General features: G+C 54.4%; 1 protein-coding gene across 7 annotated transcripts in view; it reads right to left on the bottom strand.

Moving 5' to 3' along the window:
- The window catches only part of LOC140735816 (uncharacterized), a 160,174-nt gene that overhangs the window by 13,679 nt on the left and 132,731 nt on the right, over window positions 1-13,764 (bottom strand). For 6 of the 7 annotated variants that reach the window (XM_073061328.1, XM_073061325.1, XM_073061323.1 and 3 more), the window contains exons 4-12: window positions 11,560-11,661; window positions 10,812-10,912; window positions 9,641-9,733; window positions 7,915-8,158; window positions 6,849-6,957; window positions 6,424-6,560; window positions 5,042-5,254; window positions 4,115-4,289; window positions 1,886-2,006 (exon numbers count right to left, since the gene is read on the bottom strand). In XM_073061328.1, coding sequence (XP_072917429.1) covers window positions 1,886-2,006; window positions 4,115-4,289; window positions 5,042-5,254; window positions 6,424-6,560; window positions 6,849-6,957; window positions 7,915-8,158; window positions 9,641-9,733; window positions 10,812-10,912; window positions 11,560-11,661 — 1,295 coding nt within the window. The remainder of the gene's footprint in view (window positions 1-1,885; window positions 2,007-4,114; window positions 4,290-5,041; window positions 5,255-6,423; window positions 6,561-6,848; window positions 6,958-7,914; window positions 8,159-9,640; window positions 9,734-10,811; window positions 10,913-11,559; window positions 11,662-13,764) is intronic. The other variant, XM_073061326.1, reaches the window with a different exon arrangement.

The following is a 13,764-nucleotide window of genomic DNA, read 5'->3' as shown; positions in this document are numbered from 1 at the left end:
TGATGTCAAAGCAGCTGTGCAGGTTGACTCTGTGGTTAAAAAGGCATACCATGTATTGGCTTTCAACAATCATGGAATTGAATTTAGGAGCTGAGAGGTAATGTTGCAGCTATATAGGACCCTGGTCAGACCCCACTTAGAGTACTGTGCTCAGTTCTGGTCACCTCACTACAGGAAGGATGTGGAAACCATAGAAAGGGCGCAGAGGAGATTTACAAGGATTTTGTCTGGATTGGGGAGCATGCATTATGAAAACAGGTTGAGTGAACTCGGCCTTTTCACCTTGGAGCGACGGAGGATGAGAGGTGACCTGATAGAGGTGTACAAGATGATGAGAGGCATTGATCGTGTGGATAGTCAGAGGCTTTTACCCAGGGCTGAAATGGTTGCCACAAGAGGACACAAGTTTAAGGTGCTGGGGAGTAGGTACAGAGGAGATGTCAGGGGTAAGTTTTTTACTCAGAGAGTGGTGAGTGTGTGGAATGGGCTGCCAGCAACAGTGGTGGAGGCGGATACAATAGGGTCTTTTATGAGACTTTTAGATAGGTCCCTAGAGCTTAGTAAAATAGAGGGTTATAGGTAAGCCTAGTAATTTCTAAGGTAGGGACATGTTTGGCACAGCTTTGTGGGCCGAAGGGCCAGTATTGTGCAGTAGGGTTTCTATGTTTTCCATTTTTCCAGCTTCATTGGTCTTTATGGCCCACTGACAGAACATCCTCCTGAGCCTGGGGGGAGCTTAGTAAAACATTTTATTTAAAGTTTCTTCGCCTTCCCATCTGATTTCAGAACACTACTTTGCTATTACTCTTTTGCTCTATTTATCACTCTTCGTTGTAATTTTCACATCTTGCACTATGCTGCTTCCATAAAAGAACAAGTTACAAACTTGATCCTGACTCTGAAGGGGCAACATTGCCAGCATCTGAGAAATAGGAATTGGTTTATTGTTGTCACAGGTACTGAGACACAGTGAAAGGATTTTGTCTTGCACACTGTTTGTTCAGATCAGATCATCACACAGTGCACTGAGGTAGAACAAGTAAAACAACACAGAATGAAGTGTCACAGCTGCTGAGAAAGTGCAGTGCAGGCAGACAACAAGGTGCAAGGTCATCACAAGGTAGACTGTGGAAGTAGAAGTCCATTATTGAGCTGGACAGAAGCTGGTGGTGCATACTGTAGTAGTTTGAAAGGATGTACTCCCAGGGCCAGTGGGGAGGGGTGGGCGGAGAGAAGAGAATGCCTGGGGTTCATGGGGCTTTTGATTATGCTGACTGAGGCAGTGAGGTGTAGACAGAGTCCATGGAGAGGAAGCTGGTTTTCATGATGAGCTGAGTTACTGTATGACCATAACTTCCTGCTATTTCCTGTGGGCAGGCGCAGAGCAGTAACCGTACCAAGGCATGATACACCTGGATAGGGTGCTTTCTACAAAGCCATAAGATATAGGAGCAGAATTAGGCCATTCAGACCAGCAAATCTCATCTTGCCATTCCATCATGCTGATTAGCTATCCTTCTCAACCCCATTTATCTGTCTTTGCACCATAACCATTTACGAACTTACTAGTCAAGAACCTATCAATCTCTGCTTTAAATATACCGAAAGACAAGGCCTCCATGATAAAAATTGGTCAGAATCAGCGGGGACATGTCACATTCCTTTCACTTCCTGATCAACTAGAGGAATGTCACAGGCTTTTTGGCTGCACACTGCCTCAAGTGGCAAGACCCAGATGTGGGTGTATGCTGAAACAAGACTCCTGCTAATCATGTTGGGAACCAGGAACACCCCAAACTCCGCTGCCCTCCTTCACCCTCGGCCTCCGCAGATCCCAACCAAAGAGAGGACCCCTCCTCTCCGCTCAGCCCAGAGCTCTCATCACCTGATAGACAGTGGCAACTCCCGTCCACAGGCGAACAGAAGGCAGCATTCTGACAACGACATGTGAAGGAGCAGTTCTGTCCGTAGGTCCACAGTGGGCACACCTCAGAACAGTGGCTACCCTGGGGAGAGAGGCACAGCTTAGATCAGGGAGTGCACACAGGGCCAACCGGAGGATGTATCAGAGGAAGGTTCATAAACAACTTAAAATCTCCTGCACGTCCCATCATACATTCCTGGGGTAAGATACTGAGTGAAATACCCTCTGTCCTATCAGTCACTCAGAGGTTAAACAGAGTGCAGTTTTCTCCACGCTGTCCCATCACACACAGAGTGAAACTCCCTCCACACCATCCTATCACACACTCCCCGGGTCAGACACAGAGTGTCTACAGTACTGTCCCATCACACACTCCCGGGGTCAGACAGAGTGAAACTCCCTCCATATCGTCCCATCACACACTCCCAGGGTCAGACACAGAGTGAAACTCCCTCTACACCGTCCCATCACACACTCCCGGGGTCAGACACAGAGTGTCTACAGTACTGTCCCATCACACACAGAGTGAAACGCCCTCCACACCATCCCATCACACACTCCCCGGGTCAGACACAGAGTGTCTACAGTACTGTCCCATCACACACTCCCGGGGTCAGACAGAGTGAAACTCCCTCCATATCGTCCCATCACATACTCCCGGGGTCAGACACAGAGTGAAACTCCCTCTACACCGTCCTATCACACACTCCCGGGGTCAGACACAGAGTGTCTACAGTACTGTCCCATCACACACAGAGTGAAACTCCCTCCATATCGTCCCATCACACACTCCCGGGGTCACACACAGAGTGAAACTCCCTCCACACCATCCCATCACACACTCCCCGGGTCAGACACAGAGTGTCTACAGTACTGTCCCATCACACACTCCCGGGGTCAGACAGAGTGAAACTCCCTCCACACCATCCCATCAATACTCCCGGGGTCAGACACAGAGTGAAGCTCCCTCTACACCATCCCATCATACACTCCCGGGGTCAGACACTGAATGAAGCTCCCTCTACACCATCCCATCACACACTCCCGGGGTCAGACACAGAGTGAAACTCCCTCCACACCATCCCATCACACACTCCCCGGGTCAGACACAGAGTGTCTACAGTACTGTCCCATCACACACAGTGAAACTCCCTCCATTTCGTCCCATCACACACTCCCTGGGTCACACACAGAGTGAAACTCACACACTCCCAGGGTCAGATACAGAGTGAAACTCCTTCTGTCCGATCACACACTCCCAGGGTCAGATACAGAGTGAAACTCCTTTTGTCCGATCACACACTCCCCGGGTCAGACACAGAGTGAAACTCCCTCTACACCGTCCTATCACACACTCCCGGGGTCAGACACAGAGTGAAACTCCTTCTGTCCCATCACACACTCCCCGGGTCAGACACAGAGTGAAACTCCCTTCACACCGTCCCATCACACACTCCCGGGGTCAGACACAGAGTGAAACTCCCTCGACACCTTCCCATCACACACTCCCGGGGTCAGATACAAAGTGAAGCTTCCTCCACACCATTCCATCACACACTCCCGGGGTCAGACACAGAGTGAAACTCCCTCTACACTGTCCCATCACACACTCCCGGGGTCAGACACAGAATGAAACTCCCTCTACACTGTCCCATCACACACTCCCAGGGTCAGATACAGAGTGAAACTCCCTCTACACCGTCCCATCACACACTCCCCGGGTCAGACACAGAGTGAAACTCCTTCTGTCCGATCACACACTCCCCGGGTCAGATACAGAGTGAAGTTCCCTCCCCACCGTCCCATCACACACTCCCAGGGTCAGATACAGAGTGAAACTCCTTCTGTCCCATCACACACTCCCCGGGTCAGATACAGAGTGAAACTCCCTCTACACCGTCCCATCATACACTCCCCGGGTCAGACACAGAGTGAAACTCACACACTCCCAGGGTCAGATACAGAGTGAAGTTCCCTCTGTCCGATCACACACTCCCCGGGTCAGATACGGAGTGAAGTTCCCTCCCCACCGTCCCATCATACACTCCCCGGGTCAGACACAGAGTGAAACTCACACACTCCCGGGGTCAGATACAGAGTGAAGTTCCCTCCCCACACACCACCGGTCTGTGTCACCTGTTCTCTGGCCTCACCACAATTGTTGTCACTGCATTTCCCGTGGGATCTTACCGTGTGACCGGGGGTACAGGTGCACTGGCCAGACACAGGGTCACATTTGCCTCCATTCAGACACAGGCAGCGTTTCAGGCAGCCTGTCCCGTAGAAGGTGGGAACACAGCTCTCATTACACTGGGGTCCGGACCAGCCGGGGTCACAGGTGCAGACTCCTGTAATAGGGTGGCAGCTGAGGGGTGGCAGCGAGGAGAGAAAGAGTGAGAGGGATTGGGGGAGTCAGACAATGTACACCACAGAGAAACAGTCCCTTCAGCCCATCTAGTCCATGCCAACTACCAAATGACAATTTCTACCAATCTCCATTCCATGCCCACCAACTCCCTGCCCCGCCCCCCCAAGATTCTACCCCTCACCCACAGATATTGTGTGGTTAACCCACTGACCCTGCACGTGTGTGGGATGTGGGAGCAAACTCTACACACAGGCACACAGACACACTGCGCCCGAGGTCAGAGAGCAGGTCGACCTACTATAAAGCCCTGTACCTGAGCCAGGACCGGTGACCTGCTCTTCTCCCCACTCCCCTGGGCTCTGGGTCAGGCAGGAAGGGGTTACCAGTCCCTCTCAAGTAGGTTGAGGGAGAGCGTTCCAGAGCCTGGCTGTGGGCACTGCCAACAGACGAGTGCTGGCAATTGGGATATGGAACAATGGGGTCAGAGGGCAAGGGATAGGGAGCCAGAGACTGAGGGAGAGGGAGGGAAAGTGAAAGAGAGAGGGAAAAGCAGAGGGAACAAAGAGGAAAAAGGAAGGGGCAGATGGAGGGAAGAGGGACTGACAGAGACATGGAGAAGGGTGATGGGAAGGGGAGGGAGAGAGGAGAGAGCGTCTCTGAGGACCTGTTGGGATTAATCGGCCTCTCCCTCTTGCAGGCCTTCCAGTGGCCCCAACCCATTCCTTCCTCACCCCTCACCCTCCACCCACCTCTGCGTGTGCAGGGGATCACATGTACACTGCATGTTACACTGGTGCCCGTAGAGCTGGTCTTGACATTTTCGTTGGCCGCAGCGTTCACCATGGAAACCATGTGCACACAAACAAGCCCCATCGATGTGCATGCACCGGGCCTGGTTCAGGCAGTCGCAAGTCTGAGCGCAGTCCAGGCCGTACCTGCCCTGCGGGCACTCCTCCTCACACCTGTTGGCACGGTGGGGGGGGGGTGGGGGGGAGGGGATGGAGGGAGGTGGGTACAAGGATTGAGACCACTCATCATTCAGCCCAGATCACCCTCCTAGCCCACGCCCTGGACCTCAGTGCCCAGTATTGTACACACCCCAACCTCCAGTAACACCACACCCCGCAACAGCCCCAAGACTCCAACGCCCAGTAAATCCCAGCCCACACCCGACATACTCACATCTCCCCAACTGTGCACAGTCCACCCCAAATCCATCCAACAACCCCCAACATCCTCAACCCTAGCCTGGTACCCCTCCACTAATACCCTCACACCACCACCCCATAACAGCCTCACAACCCCACCCTATCCACTCCTTATCAATACCCTCAACACCAGCCTGGTACTCCCTGCACTAACACCCTCACCACCCAGACTGATGCCCCCCTATCCACTTACAGCCAAACAACCCCATCCCTCCCCCTCCACTAAACCCTCACACCGCCACCCTATTCCCCCCATAACCGCCACAACCCCACCCTATCCACTCCCTGCACTAATACCCTCACACCCCAGACTGATGCCCCCCCTCCACTAACACCCTCTAATGGCCTCACATCCTCACCCCATCAACGCTCTCACAGCCCCACCCACCTCTCCGAAGGCACCCTGGCTTTGGGACACGCAGGGGTGGCTCGGGATCAAGGGTTGACCATCCACTCATTCTAAGATGGACAGGTGGGACAGACTACCGTCTCCCTCAACACCCACCTCATCCTCTGGTTCATCACCAGCACCAGTAACCGTCCACACACACACACTGTCTCGACCACCACCACCCCCGTATCGAAACCAATCTCTTCATCTCCAGGCCTCCACAGAGCTAAATCCCAATCCTAATCGCCAAACAAAAATTCCAAAAGCCAATCCCATTCCTACTCTAAAATCCCAACACTCACACCAATCCCAGTCCTAAACCAGAGACCGATGCAAGGATGCACAAAAGGCCCACCCCACAGGCACACTCCCCCCCCCCCCACCTCACACTGACGCTTCTCCCTACCCTGTCCCATCTCTATACAAGCTCTGCTCATCCTGTACACCTCCCATCTGCCACCCCGCCCATCCTCAGTGTAGCCAGGTGTACCGTACATGGGCAGTACCCCACCACCCTGTTCAACCCCTGTACCTGTCCCCGGTGTAGCCGGGCGCACACCGACACTGTCCGCTGACATGGTCACATTGCCCTCCATTGTGACACAGGCACCGGTTGCTGCAGTTCTGTCCGAAGGTTCCCTGTGGGCAGGGCAGGGCACAGACAGAGCCCTGGCCCAGAGAGGGGTGTTACCGAAGCCTCTGCAAGGGGGGAGAGTGAGAGGGGTGTGGGGGAAAGCAGGAGGAGGTCTGTGAGTCGGAGTGGCAGGGGGAAGAGTGTGGTGTGAGGGTATGAGGTGTGTAAGGGGGAAGTCTGTGGGGGAGGGGTTGCGTTTTGGTAACAGTGAGGGGGAGGGAAATGGGTAGGGGAGAGGGGCAGTGCAGAGAGGAAGATGGGGTGTGCGAAGGGATGGTAGGGACAGGAATGTTTGTACATTCTTCCCCCTCCTCCTCACTTACCGTCCAGCCAGGTGGACAGAGACAGGCCTCTTCCCCTGCAGTACACATGCCCCCATTCTGACAGGGACACTGGGAACCACAATCTTCTCCTTTGCACGGCTGCTCACAGCTGGAAGAGAATGCAGGGTTAATGAACAACACTGTCTCAACCTTTTACCATTCACCTCTGACCCCTGAACCCTAACTCACCATACTTCACCTCTGACCCTTAACCACTCACCTCTGTCCCCTAACTTCATCCCTGACCTCTCTTCATCACTGTCCTGACCCTTCACCCCTTAACCTTTACCTTTGATCCCTTACCATTCCTCTCTCTCAGCCATTCCCCCAATCTCTTACTCTGATCCCTCAGCCCCTTGATACCTTCCCCAACCCCTCATCCACAACCCTTCACCCCTTCCCATCTCCCCCACCCGGACTCTCACCCCACCCCTCACACACTTCCCCTCTTGCCCTCCCCTCTCCCCCTTCCTTTGTCCTCCATCTTCACCCAAATCCTCAGTCTTCCCCCTTCTCCCATCCCCCTTCACTCACCATGTTGATTTTAGGGAAACCACAGTGATTTTGGAGAGGGGACACTGTCCTCCCCCCGCCATTGGGGGATAGTTAATAAGCGGGGGCATAGCTGTCCCCAGAGTGGACCCACATCCCCCTCTCACACACAGTCCTACCCCACTGCCATACAGAACCAGACTGATGGCTGAATGGTCTCTCCTATCACTTCAACCAAGGTAAGAGGGAGAACGTAACTGACGGGTGGGAGGAGAGGGAGAGATGCTGGTGCAGGCTTAGGGGTCAGAGGTCAGAGCAGACTGAGGGTCAAGATGAGTAGACAGTGGGAGGGTGAGGTCGTGTAGAGATGTCAGAGTGAAGTGTCGGGCAGGGATGCATGGGTCGGGTTGAGAAATTGGATGGGGTGAGGGTTTGGGTTGAATGGTTAGACAGGGTGAGGGGTCAGGAAGGGAGTTAGTGAGGTAGAGGTAAGTGGTGAGGAAGGGGGCAAGGGGGTCAGGAAAAGTGATCAGCAGGGCGGGGGGATGGGCTGTGAGACAAGTAGCGGACTCACAGTGCTCCAGTAGTCCCGGGTGCACACCAACACTGCCCAGAGGACGGGTCACAGCTCGACCGGTTCTGACACTGGCACGTCCTCTGACAGAGCAGTCCGTAGGTCCCCGTCAGACAGGTGTCTTCACAGCTGGCACCCAGATACCCAGAGGGGCAGGAACAGCGGCCAGAGCTGGGGTCACAGATCCCCCCGTTCTTGCACCCACAGTCTGCACAGGTCCGGCCCCAGGTCTGCAGGGAGCAGTCTGTAGGGGCGGGGAGGGAGAGAAACAGGGGGCAGGGTAGGAAAAAGGTGGGAGGAGAGAGAAAAGGCGAGTGAATAAGGGAGTCAAACAGATAGAGGGAGGGGGAAGAGAGGGGTGGAGGGAGAGATAGTAAGGAGAGGGGGGATGAACGGGAGGGGGAGAGGGAGGAGGATAAAAGAGGAAAGGTGATAGAGGGCGGGTGGTAGGAGGGGAGAGGAGAAAGAATCAGTCACAGTTCCACAGGTCCTACCTAACTGCCCCCCCCACGCCTCCTCATTCCACTTCCACATCCCTGACCCCTCACCTCCTGCCCCTCCCCCACCACCCCGCCCGATTCCACCCAATCCTGTTGCAGCTTGGCGTTCAGCCCCGCCCACCCCTGGGTGACTGACAGCATGGACATTCCAGTGGCGCCAGTGACGGGGGAGTTCTGATTCCTCTCCCCACTTTAGACAGGGCAGGCATTCCCCTCCATCATCCCCTGGAGGGTAATGATTTTAGATTCAGAACCTTGCCCTTCCTCAATGGAGGAGAGTTGTCGGGGGTTCGATGGTGTGCAAATCCCGGCCTGAGTGCAGTGGTGGAGAGGGGAGGAGGGAAGGGGAGGTGGTGGAGAGGGGAGGAGGGAAGGGGAGGTGGTGGAGAGGGGAGGAGGGAAGGGGGAGGTGGTGGAGAGGGGAGGAGGGAAAGGGAGGTGGTGGAGAGGGGAGGAGGGAAGGGGAGGTGGTGGAGAGGGGAGGAGGGAAGGGGGAGGTGGTGGAGAGGGGAGGAGGGAAAGGGAGGTGGTGGAGAGGGGAGGAGGGAAGGGGGAGGTGGTGGAGAGGGGAGGAGGGAAGGGGAGGTGGGGGAGAGGGGAGGAGGGAAGGGGGAGGTGGTGGAGAGGGGAGGAGGGAAGGGGGGTGGTGGAGAGGGGAGGAGGGAAGGGGAGGTGGTGGAGAGGGGAGGAGGGAAGGGGAGGTGGTGGAGAGGGGAGGAGGGAAGGGGAGGTGGTGGAGAGGGGGGACGGGGGATAAGATGAAGGGGAATCAGGATCACATTAAATATCACCAACATCTGTCATTAAAGGAGTTGTTTTTCGGCAGCTGGACAATAGGAAATATATATACAGATATATTCAAATTAAATCAGCAGTGGCTTATAACAAGGCGCCTGTACCTCCACCCTGATGGTAGCAATGAGAAGAGGGCAAGTCCTAGGTGAATTTTGAGAGGGGTTTTGAGGGGGGCATCGCATTTTGAGAGGGGTGAGGAGTGAGTGTGATGGGTGGGGGTGAGATTGACAGGGCGGGAGGTAGGGTAGAGGAGACGAGGCGAGCCCCAGAGGGGAACCTGGAGCGGAGGTGAGGAAGTACCTCCCTCCACCCTCACCGGTGGATCCTCCTGCCCACAGCCACTGCAGCGGGGGCTCACCCCTCCCAGAGGCGATTCGCTTCTTCTGTCCCCCGCTCTATCCACAATTCCCAGCACCCATCCCCACACTCACTGCTGGAGCAGTCCGACCCTCGCCATCCCGGCTCGCACTGGCAACGATCGGGTCCCACACACCGGCCGTGGACACACTCCTGGCTGCACTGGGCTGTGGGCGAGAGAGCAGGAGGTCGGATCATTGCAGGCAATCTCCTCCACGCCCAGCCTCTTCCGGGACCCCCCCAACCCACAGGACATCCCACCAATGGCCGAAACCCTGACGGGACGTGACAAAACAAGTGTGCTTCCCTTGGATGCGTTGTGTGGCATAGGCAGGGAGGAGTTTAAGACCAAAGTTCGGAGATTCGGAGGAGTCACCCAATCTAGACCTCTCTCTCCCACAGCCTCAGTCTGCCAGGATACAGACCGAGGGATGTGGGGTCACAGGAGGAAGGGAAGCAGACACGTGTTGGATGAAGGATTGGCATTTCTCCCCCCTCCTGCTTCCAGTCACGGGGAGTACCACCACCGGCAGATTCCCCACCCTCCTGACTCGGAACTACGCTGTTAACCCAACCGCCCCACAAGTACAGTATTGAGTTCGCCTTACCCTCCTGACTCCCCGCCACTCACTCTCGATCGTGCACGCATCGCTTCCACCTGTTCCACCACTGCCACCATTTTCCCAAAACCTGTTGCCCCCTAACTCTACCTCCTGAACACTCAGGACCGCGTAGCCAGATACTGGTCTGTGCTGCAAGTTTGCAGATAGTGGGCCCCATCTCAAACAGCGATGAGTCGGAGTACAGGAAGGAGATTGGGGCCGAATGGCGTGATGTCAAAGCAATCATCTTTCCCTCAATGTCAACAATACAAAAAAAACTGGTCATTGACATCAGAAAGGGGGTGGTGCCCACTCCCGTCTACATCCACGGTGTTTCAAGTTCCAATATCTCTAATAACCTGTTCTGGTCCAACGCGGCTCACCAACGCTTCAACATCCTCAGGAGGCTGACGAAATTTGTCAACCCTTGCCAATTTTTATTGATTCGCCATTCGCTTTCAAGAACTCTTCATCTCATGATCTCGATAATTGCAGCTTCTGTGCTTGCACAGTTGTCTTTTTCACGTCGATTGGGTGCGGCCTTTCACTGTGTAAGAAAGCGATATGCGCGCTATACCTTGGCGGGCCCCCCTGCTCTCAGCACAAGGAGGAAGGGAGATCCCACCCAAGATTCGCCACTTACCCACACAGACACCTCGGCTCTCGTAGTAACCCTGGCAACAGTGCGAGCGCTTCCGGTAGTCAGTCTGTACCCCCAGCCGGTACGTCTGACGGTAGGTGATCCTGCAACACAGGCATTGGTCGGTCATCACCTCACAGAAGTGGAGGGAGGGTGGGGAGGGGAGTGGCGGGCTGGGCCGGGGGAGGGCCCAGGGAGAGAGATGGAGGGGAGGGGTAGTCGAGGGAGGATGAGGTTTGTCAGCCAGGGTTCGGAGGGTGGGATCGGGGAGGGCTGGCAGGTGCGGAAGGGGTAGCGAGGAGCTCGGACGGTTGGGGGAGGGGCAAATCCTGCTCCTCTTCTGTAAAAGGAGTCATGTGGAACAATACCCCAGAGAGGATGTGCATAAGGAGTGGGATGGCCGCGGGGGAGGTTTGGAGGGGGACTGAGAATGGGTGGGGGGGGGGAGATCGGGAGGGTTGGACGGATGGGGGGGTGGTTGCAAGAGGAGGGTTGGATGGGAAGAGGGTGAGGGAGGGGACGTGGGAGAGGAGGGAATTGAAAGAGATTTAGAGACAGAGAGAGCGAGGAAGTGAGAAAGTGATGAGAGGTCAGAGATCGACTGAAAGACGGAAAAGGGGGGTAGATAAATGGAGAGAAAGAACCCGATATGAAAAGCGAAAGAGGGGAAATGGGAAGTGGGTGAAGTTTCTCCTCCCATCTAAGGGCCACACTCAGTGGTTTCCCAGCGTCCCGGCCACAGTGCCCTCACTTGTGCCTAGTGCACCGATAGTTGCTCCTGGGGTCATCGCAGTCCTCCTGTGTCTCCTCGTGGTGGGGAACCATGTACTTCTCCGTTCTGGGGACAGAATAGCTGGAGGGGAGGGGAAGAGACCTGTCAATGCACAGAAAGAGGCCAGTCTAACCACCACCCCCACAGATACACCAGCGCAGCCCCGCACAGTCAGCCGGGGGGGGGGGGGGGGACGGCGCCTCGCAGAAGTACTCAAGGGCCTCGCAAAACCGTCCAACCGGGTGCCGGGGGAAGTTGCAGCCTCGCCCTACGGCGCGGCTAGGCTCTGATTGGTGTGTCGATGGACCAATGGCAGAAGTTGGGGAGGGGGAGATGGGGGGACCTTCTGGTGGGTTGCGATAATCTGGCACTGGGAGGGGTGGCCACTGTGGGTGCCTGGCAAAACGGTTTCACGGATTACCGAGTGTTAAATGACAGCGGCCTATGTTCCAGTGAACCCAGACTGGTTAAGGAGGGATATCGGAACTGGGGCCCCAGTGAGTTTAATGTGAGTGGGAAAACAGAAAAACCTTACAGCACGATACAGGCCCTTCCACCCACAAAACTGTGCCTAACCTGAGAAATTACCTAGGGTTACCCATAGCCCTCTATTTTTCTGAGCTCCATGTACTTATCCAGGAGTCTCTTAAAAGAAAGTGGGGCCCCAGTGAGTGAGGAGGGCGGGGAACATGATTTTATGGGATGAATGCTGAAAATTTCTGACCGGTTGGGCATCGGCCGGCTGGGATTAACAGAACATTGCTCTTGGCGATTGCTCAACCCGAAATACTGTGAGCGCTGACCAAGCCTGACCACTGCCCTCGCCATACGAGATCTGTGACCCAAGCGTTGTGTCTGTGCACAATTAAATAAAAACACGCACGTGGGAGATGCCTTTAACTGGTGTATTCACATTGGAGTGAGAGAAAATAACGCGCTTGCGCAGATTCACACATTACACATCCTCCCCTTTTAGATTAATGCAACTTAAAATTGTATATGTACAAAACATTCAATTTCCCTTTCATAAATCCAAATAAACATGCTTTCACATAACGGTCCATAACTATCTTCACAGCTCTACAGGCTGAGTCTTTTGGGTGGCGCTCTGTTTCTTTCAGGACTTTTGGTAGGTCTACAATAACGTTATTATAGAGTCTCTGGGTCTGTGGAGTGGCATCAGGCTTGGTAGGTGTCTTGTCAACGATAACGTTATTGTAGAGTCTCTGGGTCTGTGGAGTGGCATCAGGCTTGGTAGGTGTCTTGTCAATGATAACGTTATTGTAGAGTCTCTGGGTCTGTGGACTGGCATCAGGTTTGGTAGGTGTCTTGTCAACGATAACGTTATTGTAGAGTCTCTGGGTCTGTGGAGTGGCATCAGGCTTGGTAGGTGTCTTGTCAACGATAACGTTATTGTAGAGTCTCTGGGTCTGTGGAGTGGCATCAGGCTTGGTAGGTGTCTTGTCAATGATAACGTTATTGTAGAGTCTCTGGGTCTGTGGACTGGCATCAGGTTTGGTAGGTGTCTTGTCAACGATAACGTTATTGTAGAGTCTCTGGGTCTGTGGAGTGGCATCAGGCTTGGTAGGTGTCTTGTCAACGATAACGTTATTGTAGAGTCTCTGGGTCTGTGGAGTGGCATCAGGCTTGGTAGGTGTCTTGTCAACGATAACGTTATTGTAGAGTCTCTGGGTCTGTGGAGTGGCATCAGGCTTGGTAGGTGTCTTGTCAATGATAACGTTATTGTAGAGTCTCTGGGTCTGTGGACTGGCATCAGGTTTGGTAGGTGTCTTGTCAACGATAACGTTATTGTAGAGTCTCTGGGTCTGTGGAGTGGCATCAGGCTTGGTAGGTGTCTTGTCAACGATAATGTTATTGTAGAGTCTCTGGGTCTGTGGAGTGGCATCAGGCTTGGTAGGTGTCTTGTCAATGATAACGTTATTGTAGAGTCTCTGGGTCTGTGGACTGGCATCAGGTTTGGTAGGCGTCTTGTCAATGATAACGTTATTGTAGAGTCTCTGGGTCTATGGAGTGGCATCAGGCTTGGTAGGTGTCTTGTCAACGATAATGTTATTGTAGAGTCTCTGGGTCTGTGGACTGGCATCAGGTTTGGTAGGTGTCTTGTCAACGATAACGTTATTGTAGAGTCTCTGGGTCTGTGGTGTGGCATCAGGCTTGGTAGGT

The sequence above is a fragment of the Hemitrygon akajei genome, chromosome 11, assembly GCF_048418815.1.
Source record: "Hemitrygon akajei chromosome 11, sHemAka1.3, whole genome shotgun sequence".
Taxonomy (NCBI): Eukaryota; Metazoa; Chordata; class Chondrichthyes; order Myliobatiformes; family Dasyatidae; genus Hemitrygon; species Hemitrygon akajei.
This window is presented reverse-complemented; position numbering and strand designations above follow the sequence as displayed.